The 26,143-nt window shown below is 32.1% G+C and overlaps 1 protein-coding gene across 4 annotated transcripts in view; it reads right to left on the minus strand.

The window, feature by feature from the left end:
• LOC132748066 (uncharacterized) overlaps positions 1 to 23,505 on the minus strand; it is a 30,540-nt gene extending 7,035 nt beyond the window's left edge. Inside the window, exons 1-10 of one of the 4 annotated variants that reach the window (XM_060737608.1) lie at positions 23,310 to 23,505; positions 15,052 to 15,160; positions 12,316 to 14,667; positions 11,338 to 11,451; positions 10,732 to 10,810; positions 10,215 to 10,341; positions 9,758 to 9,883; positions 9,111 to 9,198; positions 8,222 to 8,462; positions 1,087 to 1,110 (exon numbers count right to left, since the gene is read on the minus strand). In XM_060737608.1, coding sequence (XP_060593591.1) covers positions 1,087 to 1,110; positions 8,222 to 8,462; positions 9,111 to 9,198; positions 9,758 to 9,883; positions 10,215 to 10,341; positions 10,732 to 10,810; positions 11,338 to 11,451; positions 12,316 to 14,667; positions 15,052 to 15,072 — 3,172 coding nt within the window. In that variant the 5' untranslated portion in view covers positions 15,073 to 15,160; positions 23,310 to 23,505. Of the gene's footprint in view, positions 1 to 1,086; positions 1,126 to 6,583; positions 6,608 to 8,221; positions 8,463 to 9,110; positions 9,199 to 9,757; positions 9,884 to 10,214; positions 10,342 to 10,731; positions 10,811 to 11,337; positions 11,452 to 12,315; positions 14,668 to 15,051; positions 15,161 to 23,309 lie in introns of all 4 variants that reach the window. The other 3 variants (XM_060737606.1, XM_060737607.1, XM_060737609.1) reach the window with 3 other exon arrangements.
• Positions 23,506 to 26,143: the final 2,638 nt, after the last annotated feature.

Here is a 26,143-nt window from a genome sequence, read left to right on the forward strand (position 1 = left end):
GCTTCTGGTTATACAAATGGTAATCACATATATATTTATAAATTTATGAAAAGTTCAAAGTTAGTATTTTACTGAACATTGTCTCTCATGCTATTGAAAGGTCAAATAACAAGAAAATTATATATCTTAAAATTCACACTTTGATTATCTGAGGTGAGATATCAGACAAAAAGAATATAAATTAGATATTTTATTTAGAAAAGTTTGTTTGTTTTGGTTTTTATTTTCAATTTTCATACTTAAGCAGTCATTTCCCCTAATTACCTTCCATGGATAACTACAGTAACATTATCAAATAACAATATTTGTATGAAAAAGACTGAACGACATTTCGCTTAGAGATTCTTAAAATCTGTAATATTAACTACAAGTGAACTCAGAAATCTTTATGAAAGCTAATGAACTGATAATAACCAACAAAAACAATGGTATTAACTATGGCTGACAAGAATGACTTTTTACTTAATAATTAATAAAACAATTTAATATTGTTTTTTCTTATTTAACAGGTGCTACTTGTTATTGTTGTTTTGTTTCTTATTTACTCAGTTTTAATTCAGATCAATAATATTTTAAGTCATATTTATGATTTAAGTAGTGCAGGGAGACCCTTTAATTTATGTCCGATCAGAGGCTAGAGCCCAATTAAGACCAAGCACCTTCCACATTCAAAAAGTATTATCCCACATGAAGATGTTAGAAAACCCAAAAAGGATTTAACCATTTAGTCAATAATGCATCCCAATTTATTATCTGAACAGCACTCATTTGTTTTTTTTTGGTTGGATTTTACATGGCACCAGTGCTGTAATGGTAAGGTCATATAGTAATTTTCTAGCTTTATTGGTGGATGAAGATCTCAGGTTAACAATTAAATAGTAATGTAAATCAATTTTTCTTTAACTGTGACAGGTATTCCTCAAATAAAAACTGAATTACTCCAGTAAGAAAAAAAAGACAAAAATGAAACTCAAGTGGGGTTGAACAATTTTGAGGCACATCAGCCAGTTAAAAAAGCTAACATTTCAAATTGAAACAAAAAGAAACAGAAGGAAATATTTCAACAAAATTCAAAAAATCAATAACCTGGTTTTGGTGATGATGTTCTTCCTGTATAATTTTTGGCTGTACAATATCATTAAGTCAAAAAGAAAAAGAAAGTGTAATAGAAGGAATCAAACAGAATTAAACAATGAAATAAAAGCAAAAACAGTACATAAACTCATGTATATTTTAAACCAATAAAACCAAGGATGTCTTTGGAAATGATGGATGATCCCTTAAGAATCACATTACAGAAGAGACAACGTGTAAGGAAAGTGTAAAGGGCAAGAGCAGTTTATAGACATTATTAAGGGGAGATTATTAAAAGGTAACATAGAAAGAGTTCTGCTCGTTGCACATTGCAAATCCACCATCCATATTCTATCATTGAGAATACTTTCAATAAACTCCCTTGAATATCTTTGAAATTGTGTTACAAACAAATTGAGATAGAATTTTTTTGTTTTGTTTTACGCACACCAACACAATTTAGGTCATATGGCGCCGAAACAGGAAATATGATTTTGGTAAACCTCAGGTGTTACAAACTTAAAGAAATACTAGAGGCTAAGGAATGCATAAACTGCAGTTAATTTGTACCTATTTAGTCGCCTCTTATGATCATGCAGGGCATAAACAGTGGCTGCAATTCTGATGCCTCAACCCTAAATCAAAGGCAACCCCTAGGGCACAAGGGGACGACTGTGTAAAATTAAGTAAACTTATTAATATGCCCAGCTTCTCATGGTAGTGAAGCCTCTGTTTGTGATTTTGATGAATTTCTAAATGAGCCGCGTCATGACAAAACCAACATAGTGGGTTTGCCACCAGTATCCACGCAGACTGATCAGGATCCATGCTGTTCACTATCAGTTTCTCTACTTGTAACAGAGTTTGTAAGTGAACAGCATGGATCCTGATCAGACTGCGAGGATGCGCAGGCTGGTCTGGATCCATGCTGGTCGCAAACGCACTATGTTGGTTTTGTCATGACGTGGCTCAAATATGGTTACGAACAAAATGTCTGGACAAAATAAGGGCTGAAAAAGCTTTAAAGAGACTTTAAAAACCACCAAAACAAGACATGTTGCCAATTTGTGCAGCTTCTCTTGAAAGTGAAGCTTCTTGTAAATTTTGAGAAATTGATGCAGTGGTTCATGAGAAACAGTCGGAAAAAAAAACTAACGGGGGGAAAGATGGATAGACAGATGGTCAAGTTTAAATTGCTCAGATAACATTATTATAAATTCACTCAAAACAAATTTTTGTGTTGTAGATTTTTAGTCAAATCTTAACAGATATCATGTTGCCATTTATTGGTGAATCTCTTAACAAGTAAGACACAACTAATTTACTGTAGTTAACTCTGAAAACAACTAGAATTTTAGTTTAAGTACAGCTTTAAGTGTATTCATTATCAGTGCTAGATAGGAAACTGCACTGGAGATAATTTGAATTAAAAGTACATGTAACAATGTCTTTGACCTTTGGCTGTATAAGCGAAAGTCTAAAATTCTATTTTTAGCACTGGTTACCTTGACCTTGTCCCCATAGAACCCTACCTCAATCCAAAGCTAAAAGACCATTCAAGATATTTTCCTAGCAAATATAAAAGACATTGGTTAATTAATAAAGGGTATATGAGCAAAAGTTTAAAAATCTATTTGTTAGCACTGTTGACCTTGATCTTGAAGGACGAAGTGGCATCTATAATATTATACTCCCAAATTTTTTTGAAAGAGCATTAATGAAAGAGATTCAACAAACTGACATTATACAAAATTAGTAATACTGAAAACATATTTATGATAACAAAAATGTAACACAAGATCAATAAGTGAAATATGACTTGATATAGGCCCTTCAGAAAGGATTGTTTGCTTTTATATATAAATCTATTATTGATAATTATTCTCTCAATTTTCAGAAATTCAATGGATTTTAGTTAAAACTGATGTGGACACTAGTGTTACTTATTCATTATCAGTCTCCACATCCGAGTTCTAACTTTGAATACATTTTACTTTGGAAGGAATGACTTAAATGATCATTTTATGATACAAATATATCACTTCTGACAACAATAAACTTATGTACTAATGCTATAATAACTATCCTGTTTTGCACTGAACAATAACATTTGGTTATTATACTACTGACAATGGAATGTTTTGTATAGAATCAGGTTAACATGCAAAAGATCAAATTAAATTTTAAAATATTTTAAGAACACAATTAAGAAAAGTATTTCTTTCTTTTTATGACATTTTACAACAATAATTTTATCAAAACTGCTAAAGAAATGGGAAAAAAACTTATAATATGACAAAAAGAAACTATACATTAAGTTTTTAATAGTCTAATCTATTTTTCTAGATCTTGCTTTAATATGTTAAGTTCAAAAGAAATTTTAGAATTTTAGATTCAGAAACAAGAAATTTTTTTTAAAAAAATGCAAAGCCAATAATTTTTAGTATCAGCCACATAGACAAGTGAAAGAACTGAATGAAAGTACCACCATTCTTAAAGCAAAGTTTTGTAATCACTGTGAATTTTTTTGGGAGGAGTGGGGGGTGATATAATTTCTGAAACTGTCAAGGTCATATGGCAACTTTCCAGTTTTATTTGCGGAGAAAGATTCTAGGTTTTGTTTATGCAAAATTTCAGGTACAAACAGGCATCTGGGTAGAACCACAAGTTTTCTTTAAATTAGCTGGTGAGATTCAACCTACATCTGTGAGGGGCAAGTGATTTGAAGAAAGCACAATGTGACTGCTGAAAGTGATTTACAGAAAAAGTTCCAACGAGCACAATAACAAGAGGAAAGGTGCAATTCAATTGAAAAATAAGTAAATAAATGAAAAGAAGAAACAACACTGGATGTCAAGGAAAATTTTTGGAAATAAAAATAAAAGAGGTTATTTGGGGATGATAAGCAACAATCCTTTCACATTATACAGCTTTCTAGACAAGCACTATCTATATAACTGCACACAATGGCCATCAAATATACACACAACAACTAGAGAATTCTGTCATGAAGTTTCAACAATGAATGATAACAAATAAAATAAAATGGCAACTGTTTTATGAAAGAATCTGTGATGATAATAACCCCAAACAACAAAATGGTCATAAATCAAGTAGTGCTTTTTATGTCACCATAACCTAGTGTAGACTGATATTTTATGGTTAGTTTCACCAACACTCTCTGGTCATATTGTCATCTTTGTGCAATACTTGGTCAACTCCTGTTAAATTTAGATGGACTTAACATGTTACTGCACAAAGGTGACGATATGTTAACTATTTGTGTAGAAATTATCACACAATCCTTTTATATGCATAAACTATGCATACTTTATATCCAAATAAAAAAATCAGAGTAAGTTTTATGAAACTCAATATTAAATTACTCTTACAACAGTAGACAGGATTGTTAAAAATAACAGACTTACAAATTAGAAAAATAGGATAACCATTTACTATGTTATTAGAAAACATTTTGACACTATGTAAATCAGTTTCCTTGATTTAACAAAATAAAACAAACTCTTGCATAAGTTAAATGAGCTCACTTCAACTATTTACAAAAGCAGCTAGCACAACTTTTACTGTTAGAACTGTTAATTTAAATGGTGCCTCTAGCTAATATGGTTATGAAGAACGCTAGATGAAAATAAATACTCTATTTATATATATAATTTGAATATCCTCTATATATTAAATGTGTTATTGAATATCTCTACATATTAAAGGTGTATAAAGTAATACTAATGGTGCACGTTTACACAAAATGAAGTAATGAACACACACAAATCTATATTAAACAGATAAAAACCAAACATTATAATAAGTAAAACAAAGAAAATCAATCGTAATACTTAAGTCCATGAAATCAATTTATCAAAAAATTTCTTGATGTAAACTGCAGCTTTAAGCCATAATTTCTAATCCTATTTTAAGTTTACAAATGAATATAAAACAATAATTCCTGGATTTAGTACATGAACCAGTACTGACCTATTTTTTTTAAGTAACCAACAGCCTTTTCACAACTGTTGTAATGTGCTCTGAACGTTCAATGAATTATGATTCTTTAAAATAATCCTAAACGTAACATCACAAAGTGAAAAATAAAATAAATATTTATAAAAATATAATAAGAATACACCCAAACACTTAACAAAAAGCAATAACCCCAAAAAATTGAAACCTTTAAAAAAACCGCCCAATATGATGATAAATATTTAACAAAAATGAAACCTTTAAAAATAAACTGCCCACTATGATGATGGAATGATATGGTAGTGCTATGCCACAGATATAAAGCAAAGATTATTTTAGACTGCTTTGTCACACTATAGGTACGAGACATTACATACCCCTACTTATGTGCTTCACTTCTTACTTATACAAAATTATCACAACAGTTCATTTCATAATTTATTGAGATATTTCAGTCCTCCCTCAGTCCCCACCCACAACCTCTCCCTTTCCCCCCCCCAACCTTATACATTCAGAATATAAACACAATGCAGTATTTGCTATTGATAATTCATGTGAAGTGTCATCAAGATCTTTGCTTAAAGGATTGAGCAAAAAGGAAAAATGTTTCCTTTACAGAATTATAAAGTTAGACTATATATGTATATAAATAGATTCCAATACTTCTTATTATAGCTATACAAAATAATGAAACCATTTTTTGCTTAAGGAAAGGAAGTGTGCACCTCATGCAGTGGCAACACTCATCTGTTAAAAATTCTACTTTAAAATGGGGCAAAACTCCTAAAGTATTGCTTTCAAAATTATGCCTTTGTCATGATAAGCAAGTATTCCAAGGAACATGTTGATAACTATTAAAATATTTGAATAATTGTTAACATTAAAGTTTTTACATGATAACGACAATGACAACAACAATAACGCAATGATCATGATAACTTTTTCTTCGAAACAGACAAGCTAAAAATGTCAAACTGATGTCAATATCGCTATTCAAAATAAAGTTCTTATGCATTTCTGGGATGTAATTAAACAATATTGCCTAAAAAAGTCTTATTATTTGTAAAAAAAAAACACAAAACATACTGGGCTTTTTTTTTCTCTGGAAAGTTACCTTTGATAAAAGAAAACATTCACAATTTATCAAAATATCAATTTTTTTTCCCAATTCTGAAAGTAAAAGTTCCCAATATGTGACTTTTGTTCATTTCACATTTTGAATGTTACTGATTTTATTTTTAGATGAATAAAATCGGTTATTTTCATCTTTATACAGCGTTTACCATTCTAAAACTCCCAAATAAAAAAGTTACAAATCACATTTCCTAATACCAAAGAGTTGGTCATATTCCCAAACAGATGGGGGGAAAAACACCAAAAAAACAAAACAAAAAGGAAACACCAAAAAATGTATGCACATAAACAGGGGTACATATTTATTGAAGAGACACTCTGTGTAAATAAAAATATAGATCTATGAAAAAAAAAAATACAAAAAAAAAATAAAAATGAAAGCATGCAATATTCTTACTGTTTTTTATGTTGTGTTGAGTAACTTTAAAAAGAAAAAAAACAAGAAAAATATAGGCAACAAGTTGATAGAATTGTATCAAAATAACAATTACTAAAATGTCACTTATATACTAAATTGTTTTTAAATAGTTTATTTATTTAACAGTTGTTTGTATTTCTGTTTATAAAGCCGATTTTATGGCATTTTTGTATTATATCTTGGCCACCTAGCTGGTTTCCTGGATAACTAACCAGTAATTACCAATTTCTCTGCAAGCGATTAACAACAAACTTGTTTTCATTGCAAAACAACTCGGTCTTCAGGGAATATTAGACATTAAATCAGAAAATTTCTTTATATTCTTTAAAATTAGCAAAACAAAAACATACCAGTTTTTATTTTTTATATCACACTGAGTTTACACGTAGAAAAATAAGTCATATTTACATTACCTTTAAATGGTATATTTAACAAGACTAAAAACTCTTAAAAGATAATGCAGATTTTTTTTAGTGTTTGTGATTTATATACAAATATCTATAGAGCAAGATAAAATATAAAACATTTACATTTCCATTTAACTTTTATGTGTCTAACTCTATTTCCCTTGAAGGCGTTTGACATTATTTGCATATAGACAGATAGGTAAAACTATTTTGTAATTCACAAAAAAAATATTACTTTACAGATTCTATACATAATTATTGTAGAATTGACCAATTTAAAAATAAAACCCCCAAAGACACCCATGTAGGAGGGTTGCTCTGAAAGTTTGTATAATTACCTAATGAAACGCTAAATTATCAGAAGAACATAGAAAAAAAAACCCCTACATTTGTAAAGTTAACCATTTGATATATTTTATCTGTAAAATCCAGTAAGACTATATATGCTCAAACTGATTTTTTAATAGTAAAATCAAATATGCATGTAACCTATTCCTACAGCACCTTTTACATCCCCAGTACAAAGATAGTGTAGCTCTAGAATTATAATTTTAGTTTGCTACACCACTTACGGGAATACTGTTTTTGAAGCTCACTTAATGAAATAAAATTTCATCTTAAAAAGAAAACAAAACAAAAAACAATTACCCAACCCCTCTAACATTTCCGATTAAAATTTGTCTTGGGTAAAAATCTGTACTTATTCAAATCTTGTTCATAGTATTTTAGATGACAAACTTTACTGAACAGTCACAACCCACAAATAAATTATTATTAATGAAACAAATCTACTCTAAGAGAACACGGAATTGATATATTTACCATAACTGCCTGCTAATGTCAGAGCTTCTAATTAATCAAATGATTTAGTATGCAACACACAATTATTTACTAAGATAAGATTTTAAACCACCCAACCTGTCATAGGTTGAAACAACTGGAAATTGCAACTAAAATTTCATGTAGGGACCCATATATATAACAAAATTTCAATTCCAAATTTTAAACTCACTAGTCTTGTATTCTTAGATTACCATCAAAAACACCAGCCTTAAATGTTAAGAAATATTGGTCAAATAATCTAAGAATCAAAGCAACAAAGCCATAACTTGTTTATCAAATACATCAACAAGTTATGTCACTGTGACACTAAATGCCATTATTTACTTCATTTACAGTAGTTGTGTGTGTATATTTGAGAAATAATCACCTATTTCGAGACATGGACCTGACTCCCAGGATTTATCACGACTCTTGTCTCCAGCGTCAACAATATCCTTATCATTGTCACCAATATCTTTATCAGAATCAGTGTTATCTACCCCTGACAGTTGGTCAAGATCCACATCAATGTTAGCAGCTTCTTCTTCTTCTTCTTCTTCCTCCTCCTCACTCTCTTCCTCAGTTTTATCTCCCACCTGATACTGTAGGGAGGCATACTTCTCCATAACCTATACATTAATATACCAAATACAGTTTTTTAAGAAACTTTTTATTACAAGGCAAATTTAGCCTCCAAAATGAATTTTTGATTTTGTAGACAGTGAAAACATGTGCTCTATAATGATGTACATAAGGATTATATATGCATGATTTTTATGCCTAATATTTAAGCTCTGGGCACTGTAGTTTTCCACAATGTTTGCAAAGTGACCATCAATTCCTGAAAACATATGTGTTTTGGACAATGACCTACAATTATGATTTCAGAAGCATGTGAATATCTATAAAGGTAATTTAAACACAAAACCTTAACAACAAAGCAATAACTGATGAGTATAATTCGGTCAAAATTCAATTCAGCCGAAATCGAATCGATGCTAGTGCTTTAAATTAAGAAAAAATGTTTGAAGTTTTGACTGGTTAATGAAATGATAATTACAAGTTGCAGCAAAACCTTCATGTAGGGTTCAGCAAATTTTTATGCACAAGCGGCCAAGAAAGCTTTTGCATTCTTCAAATACTGACCTAAACAAGAATAACTAATTATAGTCAATATTCAACTAAGATATCCTTGTTCAGCTAAGGTCAAAGGCCAATCCTTGTTCAGCTAAGGTCAAAGGTCAATCCTTATTCAGCTAAGGTCAAAGGTCACTAACCTTATCCATATTTGACTTTGCTGACTTTCTGTTAGCATCTAATTTCTTCTTCAACTCAATATCCAGCAGTGCTGGATCATCCAACAAACTGTAAAATAAATTGTTTATATTCATAAGTTTTTTTTAAACCATACAATTTTGTATGTTTAAAGTTTATATTGTAGATGAAAGGTGTAAAAGAACAAAAAATATTGACTTAGTTTCAAAGTAGTAATATTAAGTTTTACATGTATTATTTAGCTTGATTGGGAAGAAAACTTGAAACTTATCATGAAGACCAAGTGGTAAATATGTTGGACTAGTACTCTAAGGATGGCCAGCCATGTGGGTTCAAACCCCATCAGGGTCAAGCCATTGTTTTCTTGAGCAAGAAAATTTACACTCATTACTTAGTACTGGTTGGTTCAAGAGTTTATTTAGAAGCTTATAGCTTCCTATACAATCAAACTAAAATAAATTCTGTATAAACTAAAACTTATCTGAACCACTCTTGAGTCACGTTCCTATAACTTACAAATACTTGCATCATACATGGGGAACAAGGCTCTAAATATGACTCAAACCAATGATCCCTGGTTAATAAAGCCTAAGCCTCTAGGCCACCTTATAATTATCTTGAAGTATAATATTTTTATTCTACAACACACCCTAAAGATTCTGTATGACTTCCATGTGGTAAAAATGTAGACACAAAATCTTTTGTCCGACGCTTCTGAAGCTGATTGCCAATGTCGGTAAATGCCTCTCTTGATAAATCATCAATTTCTCGAGACCTGTAATTAAGACAAATCTACCTTAACACTGAAAACAAGCTGTAAAACAAGTTTTTTTTTTTTTTATAAAACAAGTTATCAAATACCGGTCATAAAATGAAAAAAAGTGAATAATTTTCCCTTTTAACATCGAAAGTGAAATGGAAAAATCTACATGTAAAATTAATTTTAGAAGTTATTTTTAAACATAAAACTGAAAAGTAAGAATGATTATGTATTCTTTTACTATAAATTAGCAAAAAGATGGCATAAAAAAACCCTAAAAGAACCACAAAGGCAAATAAATATAATACATGTATATTTAAGATGGTATAATGGGTTAAAATCTTACCTAAGATGTAGTTTCTTCTCTCTGTTCACTTTCATGATGATACCTCTAACATCATGGTAATCTGGGAACACTTTCTTCTTATTGATGAACTTCTCTAATTTCCTATCTATATCCGGATACCGGGTACCTTAAATAACATCAGTTCAAACAGGTGTGACTCAGTTTAAACAAGTGTGACTCAGTTCAAACAGGTGTGACTCAGTTCAAATAGGTGTGACTCTTAACTTGTAAATTTTACTCATCAGATGGGGAAACACATAAATGTTGGCTACAAACTGTGTTCTCTCTATTCAAAGGGGGAACTACATAACATATACAGAAGATCTGAATACATGTACTTGCTCTTTAAAAAAAAATGGCTTACTGCTATGGAATACTTATCGTAAATCTATCAATCCTTCAAAAACAAAATTTATTCAAAAGAAGACTATTTTTGTAAATATAATATCATTATTAATATCATACAAACATAAGTAAAAAATGTCTGAAAAGTAAAATGTACACCAATAATGTTTACCTTGATATCTAAAATATTTATCTGTTGGTCTTCCCGTGTTTTTAACAGCCTTGTGTAGTTCACACAATTTATCCCATACCTGTTTTGTATAATCAAACATGTAATGATTTAATTTCATTTACATTTTACCTGCAGGCAAGAAAACTCTTTACAAAATGTCAATTCTCTAATGTAATGTATTACATTAAACTGTGTGTTCATATCATATTCCTTTATTACATGCTTTTCGGTGGTTTATAGAAATATATCAGTGATATAAAACTGGTAAATTCACTGTTTGAAACAGTGAAATTACCACTTTGATAATTTCACTGTTTTGAATTTAAGCCCCTTACGTTGTTTCAGTGAAATACCAGCGTGCACAGAACTGGGTACCAACTTAATGACGTGACGTCGTAAATGACGTCACGTTGTATTATTATTTGGCGCGTTTTTCATTCAGTATTAGGTTTAATGTCTTTTAAAAACGTTTCTTTCTGCGCCACTCGTGAAATATACTTTTTGGTGCTCACTCGGTGAAATATATTCCGATCTTACACTGAACTAAACAAATATCCTCTATGTATTACTTTTTATTTTATGTGTCACTCATAAAAACTATGATACCTTCATAAACTTCCTCTGTAACTTATCCTCCAGTAAATAATCTGATACATCACTGTCTAAATCCTCCAGATCTAGCTCCCTCAACCGCACTTTCTCTATCTGGTTACGAATACTCTGTAACAAATTAGCATATCATTAAAACTAGCTCTGCCCCCTTGCCGTTTTTTTATCTAATTAGCATAAAATGAACATCAGCTCAGTCCTTCTTTTATCAATTGGCATGAAGTAAAATTTAACATCATTGTCTGCATTTATTTTTGTAAGGAACATATACATATCACAACATCTTGGTCTACCTTTAACCCTTTCACTGCCATAGGGACGGCTTATGTCGTCCCTGTTATTTTCGGCGTATTTGCCATATGGACGGCTTTAGCCTTTTCTATAACAATAATAGTAATAATAATAAATTAAAAATAATTATAATAAAAATAATAATAAATATAAAGAAAATTATACCATTGACAATAATTATTATTATTCTCACAGATTTGGAAACATATATAATTATTATAATACTAATAACAAATAATAATAATTATATTAATTAATAATATAGTAGTTTCTTAGAAAACCCTCTGGCAAATAGGTGATCAATAAAACAATAACCCTCTGGCAGCGAAAGGGTTAATAAAATTAAAATAAAATTACATATATTTACTCAGTTTCAGCTCTTCTTTTCACAAATTCAATTTAGTTTACATTCTTAAAATTCAAACAAAATAGAACTTTATTTAACAAAAACAACACAATTTTAAGTCCATGAGATTTCTTTCAGTGTAACAGAAATAAAATTGACATGTTGCCAGTAGATACAACAATATCAACCAGGTACCTTTAGAATAAATTAATATCATTAAAACTGAATGATAGTTTACAGACTTAAAAAAATATAACCATGAAATCTAGTACTTGTAATTGGACATTTCACAAAATCCCCACCCCAACTCCCAAAAAAATCACAAGTGAATTCATTACCTCGAGTAAAGCTTCCAACTTTCTGATCTGTCTTGATGACCCTTTCTTTAGTGCATTGTCAGTATCAGATGTTGAACTTGGTCCTGCATGTACATCTTCCCCTTCACTGACCGCTTGCTTCGAAGATTTTTCACCATTTTTGTACTGTTCTTTATCCCTATCTACTTGCTTGTTTTTCTCTTTAGGGGATTTGTCTTCACTTTTATGGGTTTTCTTGTCTTTGCCTTCATTATCTTCAAAGTCATAAGATTTATCATTTTTATGATGTTTAAATGCATTGTCTGATTTGCTGTTGTAATACTCCTCTGTTATCAAGTTAACTCTTTTCTTCTCTTTTCTTTCCCTATCGTCATGTGTAGCTGCCATGTGCTCTTTATCAGCAATTTTTGTAAAACGGTGATTTTCTTTACCAGAATGACACATATCTTCTTCACTATCAACATCATTATCTATTTCCATTTTCTGTGCCTTTTTAACAGGACTTTTCTTGGGTTTCAGTGGAGAATTTTCCTGAAACTGAATCTGTCTCTTCACCTTTTCATTAAACTTCTTCTTGAAGCCTTCAATATCACCAATGTCATCATCTGACTCGCTGTCAGTAAAAATGATAATTGGGGACTTATTTGGACTAAACTTCTTGTTGCACTTTGGGCTATTATTTGGAGTGTGCTTCTTGCGTGGACTTTTCTCTTTTTCAATTTTGTGTAAAAAATCAAATTTTGAATGGTCCTTGCTTGGACTTGTGAACGTTTTATGTTTTTTCTTGCCAACACTTACAACATATTTTTTCTTGCATTTTTCTCTGAACTTTTTGGCTTTTAATGAATCAAATTGGTCCTCTTCATCATTTGTTGAAAGATCACTATCCTTTTTCAGGGAAGTTTTAGAAAAATCCTTCAAAACCTTTACCTTATCTTCGTGGTCATCATCATCACTTTCTGATTCTATTTCGTCACTTAAATAATTTGTGTTTTTCTTCAAGGTTGTCTCTCCAGTATCCTTAACATTATTGTTACTTTGGAAACCATCACCATCAAATTCATTCTTACTTCCCTCTTCTGTCTTTTCATATTTGTTTTTTATAGTATTCCCTGAGCCATGATTCAAACCTGGATTTTCTACAATATCTTCATCCCCTTTAGCACCTTTAACACGTTTGATAGTCAAACACAGAGGTTTTGTGTCACTTTCAATTACACAAACACCATCGTCACTCCATTTTTCATTCCTAGAGTCTTGATCAATACAACTCTCAATTTCAGAGCAATTTTCTGAAGATATCAACTGCTTTTTCAATTCCTCTTTATCAGCTTTTTCTTCTTTTTCACTGGAAATATTCAAGATATCTGTAGGCCCTTTAATTACTGAATTTTTTTCATCATCAATGCTGTCTTCAATTTCATCTTGATCAATGCTGTCTTCAATTTCATCTTGTGAATCACAAACATCTTTATTACCTTGAACATGTTTTTTATTTTTACTGCTACAGGTTAAATTAGTACCCATATCATTTAAGTTATCATCTTTTGTTTTTTTAGTGTGGGACACTTCAGCTTTTGATATAATTTCTGCAGCCGGAAAATCTTCTAAATCAGGAAGTATTCCTTGATAAGCATTTATGTCACCATTCATTTCATTACTTTCAATCTCATCCGAGTCAGACACATTATTTGAATCAAATTCCTCCTTCCTATTAAAAGCCATTTCATGATCTTCACTTTCAGAATCATCCATGTCACTTTTGTTATCAATGGAACTGTCAGATTCACTCTTCTCTCCCGCAGTTACAAGCTCGCTTTCCCAAATCTCATTTTCAACATCATCCTCATCATTTTCAACAGAATCTGGTGATTTTTCCATTTCTTGGTCTGAATCATCAGGCTGCAACCCATCTTCCTCTTTTTGTAAAGCTGCACTATTTGAAAGAATTTCACACCCTGTGATAAAACCTGGTCTTCCATAGTTTTGATCTGAATTTTCTTCCTCAGAATCTTCAGTTTTTAGATTGTTTGTGTTATTATCAAATTTATCAATTTTTCTTCTCTTTGCTGCAAAAGCAACATCGCTTTCGCTCTCACTGCTCTCATGAATCCTCTTGGAAATTCCACCTTCAAGATTTGACTCAATGCTTCCATCTCTGGCTTTATTTTCTTTAAGTATACTTAAGAAATCTCTCAAGTGAACATAAAACCGCGACTCCTCTTTCAGAATCTTAGCTTCTGTACATAGAATATACTCACAGAGTTCTTGTGAACGCTTATATTCTACTTCACACTCATGATATCTCTTTTTTGCCAGTGTTAAAAGTTTTTTATTTGAATCATCCAGGTATCCTTCACAAAATAGCATAAACTGAAATACAAAACAAACAAGTTTCATTCAATAAAACAAAATAAAAGTATTAAGCAAAATATTCCTGCTTCATATCATTGGTCCCATTCTAATTGTTGCTCTAATTACTGGTAGGTTTTATGTGATAATGATCAATGATAACTGAATCCTCGCCATAATGCTATTTTATATACAAGTTTTTCAGTAATTTTTGAATTTATAACAAGCAAGGCTGGGATTAAAAATAAACAACACTCTGGGGTTAGCTAATTAATGAGTTTTAACGACCGTTATCTATTGCAACTATGGATATGTTAGTAAAAACAGATATTAGATTTATCAGTGGTATATATTGCATATTTTAATAATTTTCCTGAAGGAATTTATACTTTATAATATACTCACATTTTCAAACTGAACATCCATTTCCAACAATAATTAAGGACATTTGTACTCAGTGTCACAAACCACTTGCTTCCAGAATATCTGTGCTTTAAGTAACCTCTCTTTAACCCTAAAAATAAAATAATGCAGTATTTAAAATAACATTGATTAGATGGTTGAGATTAAAGTGATCTCTTATCAAAGTTACAGCAAATATCAAGCAAATTCAATAATTTGACCTTCAAAGTCAAGGTTATTTATGAACCAAGATCAAATTCAGTTTGATTCTAATGAAATTTTTGTACTACAGGCACTTTGTTTAAGTACAAAACTTATTTATCCATTAATGATCAAATTATAGCCAGTTACAGGAAAAACAAAAACATTTTTTTTTCATCCTGTCAATGAAAAATGTTGTTCTGTGAAAGCAAACTATTGATTAACGCTTCTATATAATTATGTAAGGAACACTTTGTTTTTTTGTAGCCCTTCGTATGGGATATTACAACTCTTCATTTAGCATCACTGCAATAGTGACTTGGTGAAGATGACTCTGTTTTGATCTTTTGAAAGAGGGAAACTGGGATAAAAAGCAGAAATTTTGTTCCCTCACAGTGTACACATTTTTAAACAAGAGGGCCATGATGGCCCTGGATCGCTCACCTGACACAACCGCATCCAAGAAATGTCTTAAACAAGCATCATGACCGAGTTTGATGCGACTGAGTCAAACATGTGACCTATAGTGTGTTATAAAGATTTTTCCATATTTGGGCAATGTGACCTAATTTTTGACTGGACACAACCCATATTCAAACTTGACCTAGAAATCATCAAAACAACCTTCCTGACCAATTTCCAGGAAATTTGGATCAAAACTGCAGCCACTAGAGTGTTTAAAAAAAAATTCTATTTTTAGCTCCTGTGACCTAGTTTTTGACCGGACATGACCAATCTTAGCACTTGACCCAGAAAACATCAAAACAACATTCTTGACAAATTTCCAGAAAATTTGAATCAAAACTGCAGCCACTAGAGTGTAAACAAGCTTTTTCTATTTTTAACTCCTGTGACCTAGTTTTTGACCTGAGATGACCCATCTTCAAACTTGACCTAGAAATCATCAAAACAACCTTCCTGACAAATTTACAGAATATTTGAATCAATACTGCAGCCACTACAGTGTTAACAAGCTTTTTCTATGTTTAGCTCCTGTGACCTAGTTTTTGACCGGAGATAACCCATCTTCGAACTTGACCTAGAAATCATCAAAACAACCTTCGTGACAAATTTCAAGAATGTTTGGATGAAAACTGCAGCCCCTAATGTGTTAACAAGCTTTTCTATTTTTAGCTCCTGTGACCTAGTTTTTGACCTGAGATGACCCATCCTCGAACTTGATCTAGAAATCATCAAAACAACCTTTCTGACAAATTTCCAGAATGTTTGGATGAAAACTGCAACCATTAGAGTGTTAACAAGCTTTTTCTATTTTTAGCTCCTGTGACCTAGTTTTTGACCGGAGATAGCCCATCTTCGAACTTGACCTGAAAATCATCAAAACAACATTCCTGACAAATTTCAAAAATATTTGGATGAAAACTGCAGCCCCTAGAGTGTTAACAAGCTTTTTCTATTTTTAGCACCTGTGACCTAGTTTTTTACCGGACATGACCCATCTTCGAACTTGATTTAGATATCATCAAAACAACATTCTTGACAAATTTCCAGAATATTTAGATGAAAACTGCAGCCACTAGAGTGTTAACAAGCTTTTTCTATTTTTAGCTCCTGTGACCTAGTTTTTGACCGGACATTACCCATCTTCCAACTTGACTTAGATATCATCAAAACAACCTTCCTGACAAATTTCCAGAATATTTGGATGAAAACTGCAGCCACTAGAGTGTTAACAAACTTTTTCTATTTTTAGCTCCTGTGACCTAGTTTTTGACCTGAGATGACCCATCTTCGAACTTGACCTAGATATTATCTAAGCAACCTTCCTGACAAATTTCCAGAATATTTAGATGAAAACTGCAGCCCCTAGAGTGTTAACAAGCTTTTTCTATTTTTAGCTCCTGTGACCTAGTTTTTGACCGGAGATGATATTCGAACTTCACCTAGAAATTATCAAAACAACCTTTCTGACAGATTTCCAGGAAATTTGAATCAAAACTTCAGCCACTAGAGTATTAGCAAGTTTTTTCTATTTTAAGCTCCTGTGACCTAGTTTTTTTTGTCCGGAGATGACCCATCTTCGAATTTGACCTAGAAATCATCAAAACAACCTTCCTGACAAATATCCAGAATATTTGGATCAAAACTGCAGCAACTAGAGTGTTACAGGCTTTTTCTATTCATAGCTCCTGTGACCTAGTTTTTGACCAGAGATGACCAATCTTCGAATTTGACATAGAATTCATCAAAATAACATTCCTGACAAATTTCCAGTACATTTGGATTAAAACTGCAGCCACTAAAGCGTTTACAAATTATTCTATTTTAAGCTCCTGTGACCTAGTTTTTGACCGGCGATGACCCATCTTCGAACTTCACCTAGAAATCAACAAATGAACCTTCCTGACAAATTTCCAGAAGATTTGTATCAAAAATGTTGCCACTAGAGTGTTAACAAAATTGTTCTATTTTTAGCTCCTCTTACCTTGTTTTAGAACGGAGATAACCCATCTTCGAACTTGATCTGTATTTCATTAAGACAAACATTCTGACAAAGTTTGATGATGATCCAATCAAAACTGTGACTGCTAGACTGTTAACAACCCAATTATTAGTGTTAACAAGCTTTTTCTATTTTTAGCTCCTGTGACCTAGTTTTTGACCGGAGATGACCCATCTTCGAACTTGACCTAGATATCATTAAAACAACCTTCCTGACAAATTTCCAGAATATTTGGATGAAAACTGCAGCCTCTAGAGTGTTAACAAGCTTTTTCTATTTTTAGCTCCTGTGACCTAGTTTTTGACCCGAGATAACCCATCTTCGAACTTGATCTGTATTTCATTGAGACAAACATTCTGACAAAGTTTGATGATGATCCAATCAAAACTGTGACTGCTAGACTGTTAACAACCCAATTGTTGACGACGCACGACGCACGACGACGGACGCCGGACATAGCCCCATCACTATACCTCACCTTGACCACTTCGTGGTCAGGTGAGCTAAAAATGTTAAAGCAGCCTTTACTACAGGTACTTGTGCTACTTGAACCTCACAAGCGTCTTTCAGTATGTATATTGGTGCGTCATTTTTCCGCGTTACCCATATTTCCAAGGTATCCGGCAGCCTCAAGTGCCTCCTAGACTTCATGCACCTGCCAGGAGTTTTACTTACACTTTCTTATTGTATTTTTATCAAAATTTTACATGACTGAGAAAACTTATTATTTTATTCAGATGAAGAGCAAAATAAATTGTTTCACCATTTTACTTTTAGTTTTCATACCTTTTAAGACAATTGTCTTTGTTAAACAACCATTGAACTATTTAATAGATGCCACAGCAGATGAGGCTAGGAATAGATGTATTAAAAATTAAATAATAAAGGTTACTATTGTTTTTGGTTTTGGAACTTTAACATGTAAATTGCCTTGGAAATATGAGTTAACAACTTTTACTCACTAGGCAGCAGATGCATGTTAATCGCCATGTTGTGTATTGTATCATTGCTTAATGCAAACATTAAATGGAATAAACCATGATGTTACTGACATGACTTTCCTACAATATTTAAGGTATTTTCCAAAATTTTATTCTTTTAACTTTTGCTGTCTTCGTTAAACTGTTAAGTACCATGGAAATATGAGGCACCAGTATACAATGTAAAAAGTTATAGGTACTAAAATGTTATTTATATTAATACTTAACTGCCCGATGAATAAAATGCACCAAAAATACATGCTATATGAAACAATCACATTGACTGATTGAGTAAAAACATTTAACTGTTTCAGACATTACGGAAATAAGCACAATAACATTAGATTATCTCTATCTATCTATATCTGAGTACTGCCAACCCCTCTCGCGAGTGTTATTATAACATTTATAGGCAGGAATAGTGCACGTCAGATGTGTTAGAGAAAATAAAAACCTGAGAATGAAAATTATCAGGACAGTGAGAGACAGCGCCAAAAATGCTTAATTTGGTATTTTCTTTGTTCAGTGGTTGTCAGTCACTTTTTTATCAACAGTAAATGCATGTCTCTTCTATAATTTAGTAAATAAATTTATTTCAACCTCCTTAAATGGTAATATTTTAATGTCTATTTCAAGAAAGTTGACGTTGAAATTCGGGGTCAAGAAAGAAATGCCTGATCTCATATACCAGCTGTAATTATTTGCAGTGTAAACAATAGAACTTCTAAAACGTCAGCATTTGTTGCTGAAATAATGTATATCATGTAAAAAATAGAAAAATAATACATCCAAGCTTTTATCTGAATTAAATCACGCCATGTACATATCTGTCTGGACACATGGTACTGAAGTGTAGATAATTAAGGCAATTTTGATACCCTCCTTGACGAGCCTCAGAAATAAGTGTCAATAAAATCAGAAATAAACAATCAAGTTTGTTAGTTAGGATAAGAACCTAGCTGTACTGTGTGAAATTTTTAGGTCTCTGGGTTGGAAATTATAAAATCTTTATGGAAAAATGTTCAAAAAGTGTCCGGTTGATGGTCCCCGACCAGTACTAGATTAATTATGGTAAATTTAAAAAACATAATTAGTCTAAAGTCTAATAGATCTGCGATGCTCGAGAGAACGCCAGCCAAGATCTCTCTGCATGGCTGAAACTTATGACAAAGGGGAGACTACAGTGATTTTTCCCAATTTTAAAAACAACCTGTGGTTTTTTGAAGGGGAAAATATGGCACGAAAAATCAGAAAAGGGGAAATCTGAAATCAAAATCAAACATTTGAGAACGTATACGATAAAATTTTCAATTATTTACTTTTTCCATTTCCAACAATTCAAATAAATAAACAATTATATATAAACACAAGTTCACAACATGTGATCAACATTTATATGTATATGTGTGTCCCATTTAAATGAGTATATTTCAGTTGTTTTTTCTTCATTAACATCATTAAGATCTCTCTGCATGGCTGAAACTTATGACAAAGGGGAGACTACAGTGATTTTTTCCCAATTTTAAAAACAACCTGTGGTTTTTTGAAGGGGAAAATATGGCACGAAAAATCAGAAAAGGGGAAATCTGAAATCAAAATCAAACATTTGAGAACGTATACGATAAAATTTTCAATTTCCGTTCAATTTAACATAGCAAAGGCTATATATAGGGACAGCTTTCTCATATAAGTCAGATGCTGATAAGTCATGATACTGGTTAAAAAAATGCACAGGGCATTTAAGGGGAACATATCACAGGGCTCATCCTGGGGGGAAATTTTAGGGAGAAGTGACGACCTCGCGAAAATTAGGGAGAAGGGAAACAACCCAATGTGTATGCATTAACATGCATGGCTATACATCATTTAATTATAATATAAACACAATTAACATCACTTATAATATTTCTCCAGTTTATTAATTAATAGTAGATTAATTAATAAGTAGTATTAATAAAAAGTAGATTAATTATTTAGTAGTAGATCAGGCAATGGCATCTAAATATTTTTGAGCTGCAAATATGAATATAAATTTTGAGCTGCAAATATGAATATAAATTTTGAGCTGCAAATATGAATATAAAAAATTATTTTTGATATCTATTGATCAGCTATTTATAAGCTTTCTCTAAATATGTGTTTATATATTTTCATGTACATTTGTTGATAATAATGTGTAAGAAAAGATATGATGATAAAATCAATTTCATATTTTTTACTTTACTTTCCTCACCCACCTTTAAAAGAAGATGAAGTCACATTGGATATTGATTAATAATATCTGGTCTATTCTGTTCTGGTAACAGAAATTTCTCTCAAAGTTCAGAATGTTGTAATGTCACATTTATATGCATATAAATATGCTTATAAAACAATTTTCAAACATCAAAGAATATGTAAAATATGTACTGCAAACATTTGTGCACATTATATTTGATCACTAAAATTACATACATTCATTTCTTATTGAAAAATTTGACTGAGAAATTGTAGAAAATTAATTTCTAATTACCTCCCTTTATTTTCATGAAATGTTAAATTCAGTAATATCTTTATAAATAATGCTTTTTAAAATTTACAATATTGATAAATCTTAATCTGAGCGTCATATTTACGAATTTATTTTGAAACAATAAGAACACTTCTTTCCAGACAAATGTTGTTGTTATATACACATTACATGATATACGACCGATATGTAGTTAAGCCGGGATGTCTTGCCCACGCGCGTAAACTGTGTCAAATTTGGCATTTCTACAAAGAGAACAATGCCAAACACCCCTACTGTCTACAACATACCAATCGCAAGATTTTTGCGAATTGGCTTTCTTAAATTTTCGCGTAGGTGTAACTATCGGAATCAGTAACTTTCTTACTGCTCGGTTTCGGCATTTCGCCTTGTAGCCATGACGTGAGCGACATAACAATTTTACAGTAAAAATTGATGTTAACAGACTGAAATCATTCAAAACTATGATTAAGTTTTTAATCTGGTCGCTGATCATTAATGAAATTGATTATTTTTAATTGACTAACAGTTTTGTGATAGAAGAAAAATCCATTGCACATCGCCTTTACTCGGGTTAAAAACCCACCATCGAAGTGCATCGTGTATATCAATTAGGGAAGATTGCACGTGTTTAGATAATCGGGGAAAAAACAATTTATAATTATCGCCAAGTCCCGTATTAAACTCGCAAAACTAGCACACAATTATACCGTTTCGGGCCGATGCTCTCATTATTTACTGTTTAGAGTAGGCGGTCTATCGCTTCGCTTACAGGTAGAAGGGTAGTATAAAGCGACGCTCTGATTGGATAATGATAATTAGCGGTCGTCATATGGGCGGATACAATCTCTGCTCTTTACATCGCTAAGTAATTACTATTTGGGAATTAAGATTTTATCGGCGATGTTGACTTCTCTTTGATCAATCGGAAGAGCGAAATTGGAATATACACGGCGAAGTTTTCGCCTGAATCGCCCTTCCGGATGAGCCCTGATATCAGCATTTTTAGGGGAAATATAATATATATTTTAGGCTAGGGGAAACAGCATTTATTTTAAGGGGCCTCCGTGGCCGAGTGGTTAAAGTCGTTGACTTGAGATCACAGGTCCCTCACCGCTGCAGGTTCGATCCTCACTCGGGTCGAAATCTTTCATGTGAGGAAGTCATCCAGCTGACTTACGGAAGGTCGGTGGTTCTACCCAGGTGCCAGCTCGTGCCTGAAATAATGCCCGGAGGGGCACCTGGGGTCTTCCTCCACCAATAAAGCTGGAAAAAATCGACGAAAAATCTCGACGGGACGCTCTAGGATGGCCCGACTTGAGTGTACGGTCGCCCATATGGGCTTTCCGGCAGCGACCTTAAATAAACGCAAAAAAAAAAAAAAAAAAAAAAAGCATTTATTTGGCTGTAAGATGTAGGGGAAAAATCACTGGACTATGATTAGAATTTTTTAGGAAATGATAAATGAGTTAAATTGATACTGTAAAGACATCTGAATATTTCACTTAAAAAGAAACAGCGGGAAAAGTCAATCAGTATTTACAGAACAACAAGAACTTTTGGCCCCGTACATTAGAGTAATCGGGTAAACATCAAGGTATCCAAGATGTCCCTAGCACAATAAGAACAGTATTTACTAGCATATTATACAACCTTATCCTCTATTGAAGCGAACACTTGAAGTAAACACTGCCACTGGTAAACATTCGTTACATTGTCATCAGAGACAAAGACATTTATGCATTTGTGCAGGGCTTTTTTTCACAGGTTGGGGAAGCAGCCCAGCCCTTAATTTTTGGGGAAAATTACACGGTATATTTGCAAAAGGGGAAGAAAAAACTTGATGTAAATTCAATTTTTGGGGAAAACTGCATGATTTTAAAGAAATTTTCTTTGGGGAAGCAGCCTTATACCGGCCCCTGTTATAGAAGGTAAAAAGGCCCTGTTGTGTCAAATGTCTGTATTTCGAGCTACAGATGCAAATTTCGCTTATGTTAGGATACCAACAGTGTCCAAGCGGGAGCGGCTTAATACGGAATTATATGCCTATAGAAAACTGAATTAGTTAATTTTAATAATTCATCTCTGTTCTATTTTCAATACTCACCAGAAATTCAATTCACAAGCAACGTCTGATTATTATATAAACTCATCATTGAAGACATTACGTCAAATTTGTACATATTTCAATCTCAAAAGGGTCTGCATTTAAAATAATTAAATAGATAAAGGTTTTTTGTTTATTTTTCACTTTTGTAAATGCAGAATTTCCTTCCACGGGAAATTGTTAAACGGTGCTACAGTAGAAATTGCATCAAGGTAAACACCACTAAATGATTTTAGTTGAACTGTTAGAAATGAACACCACTAAATGATTTATGCTTTTACCATTCACATTCACATCTGTTAAGTCTCTTGTCTTTAATATGTATCAATTTATCTCATATGAAACCTATTTGCAGACCTTAAATAAATGCTCTAACACAAATATTATGCAAACATATGTTGTCTTACGTGTATATAATAAAACCTTTATTAGTTCTATAAAAAAAACACCTGCCATACGTGTTCAATAACACGATGGCCTGTCTTAATACAGGGCCAATATCTACATCACTTTTTCGGTCCCGGGCCGAAAAGTGATATAGATATAAAGCCCGCATTTGAAGTAAATTGATTGGCTAATAAAGCAGGGCCAAAAAATGATGTTGATTTCTGCAAGAAACTGGGAAATGGCAGCCATTTTGTTTTGTAGACGTCGACAGGTTGCATAAATGAAACAAAATATTCTCAGTTTCTAAACATTCACAGTCTGACATTTTGTTGTACATGAACAATATAAGTAACAAAATGTAGGTTTTCCATACAAACTGATAAAATGTAGTTATGTTTTACAGTTGTTCTTTGTTATAATTAAAATATGTTAGAAGAAATATATAGAGGATTAAATGTGAAATCTTTTAAGTACACGTAGTTAGTTAATAAAATTGTCAATAAAGAAATGATTTGATATTGGCACTGTTATTTGTCCTCGGGTCAGTCGTATTGGCCCAAGGCCGAAGGCCCTCGGACAAATAACAGGGCCAATATCAAATCACTTATTTATTAACATATTGTATACGCCAGTTAGTTAGTTTGTGACGTTTCTTTATGCTAATAATGTTTTTGTAACATCTTTTAAAAGATGTTTGTCAATATTCTATATTCATTTATCTACTAAGACTTTGATTCTTATTGTGTTGATAAAATGGAACTTGAATTGTTGTTATATACATGTTGGGAATAATATTAAAGCATCCGATTTTACAAGAAATATAGTCAGTCCAACAAATTTGACAAAAAACACAGCACGCCCTTTTTTGGCCACTCCGTGGTACTTTCCGCAGATGTTCCACACGTGAACTATAGGACCGTTTTATTCACAGGGATGAGAAGAATATGATTAGTGAAAAGATATGTTCGAACAGGTGGGATACAATACAACGTCTGAAGAACGCCTGAACTACAAATTAAAGGAAGCCTTGTGCTTTTTTAAATCGGTCGTGTACATGCCATTTTCAAAAGTGACCACACTAATAAGTTTAAGTTTAACTTTTTTTTTAACTTAAGTTTGTCCAAGCACCCGTTTCTCCATCGTTCAATCGCACTCCCTACTATATCTTATATTATCTAAACTCTTGGTAATATTGATAAGTAACTCGAAATTTCGAGTTAGTATGTCGAAATTTCGAGTTACTAAGTCGAAATTTCGAGTTGATAATAAACACACACTTGGCACTAATGCTCTTCCGTACAAGAGCCTTAAAGATAAGTAAATGAAATAATAACTTAAAAAATTAATAACTAATTATTTGGTGATTGTGATAAATCGCCAATAAACATATATGTGTGTTTATTTATACTGGGCGTCGGAGCGAGTTTTAAGAAATAAAACGGCGGGGTCGCGGGACGAAAACACGCTAATAAGGGGGATCGCGGGCGAAGTTTAATAAAACACGAATGGCAAAAATCAGCCACCATACACAACCAAAACGACAGTCATTTAATCAAGCGATATAAAATCACAGATTTGGATTTATTATATACTTATAAATGAAATATTGACAAATATTGATGAAATAAAATGCTTATTTTCATTTTCATTTTCCTTATTTTCACTGTTAAAATTTAGTTTTTACTGCAGTGAAACATATTTTCCGTATTTTCACTGGTGTCTTGCTGGACTACTGCCAGTATACAAAGATTTGAGGGAAAGTCTTTCAAATTGTAATGTCAAGAAGGGACAAATGTATATAATAGATAGAAAGTTCAAGTTATTTTCTGAGATGATTTATTTTCATCTTGTGCCATGAAAATGATCATATTTCACTCGTGGCTACTTCGATTCTAACACGATATCAACAAATAAATGCTGTCGTACTTGATATAAAGATAAAGTGGGCCTAATTTGTTTCCGTACTTATTTTCAGCGCGTCGCATTTTTACGTCACGTGTCTAATGGTTACGTCACGTGTCTAATGGTTATGTCACATGTCTAGATAAAGAACGTCAATAGTGATTGTATTGCATAATATCCTTCTATGTTCAATAGGGGGAAATATGGGTCGTGTTAGAATATTTCTTAAATAACCAAACGCCAAACCAGTCATTTATTTCCTTAAGCTGACGTATATTCACAATGTCTATAATAATATTATTATACAGTACACGTTGAAATATGATTTTTGTCAAAACGGCTTATATTAAGTTTTTTATAAATATATATAATCAGTACATGTGCTGAAATTGACAAATATGCATATTATTTGGCTTAAAGTGGTTTTGAGCTCCACACCCCAAGTGTTATATTATGGTGAATACAAATCAGTGTAAAATTTCATGTTATCAAGTAGCTCGATCTATGTTAATGAAATATAATATTCATAAAATGAAATGCAGCGA

Source organism: Ruditapes philippinarum, unplaced genomic scaffold (assembly GCF_026571515.1).
Source record: "Ruditapes philippinarum isolate M1 unplaced genomic scaffold, ASM2657151v2 ctg505_1_1_1_1, whole genome shotgun sequence".
In the NCBI taxonomy this organism is placed as follows: Eukaryota; Metazoa; Mollusca; class Bivalvia; order Venerida; family Veneridae; genus Ruditapes; species Ruditapes philippinarum.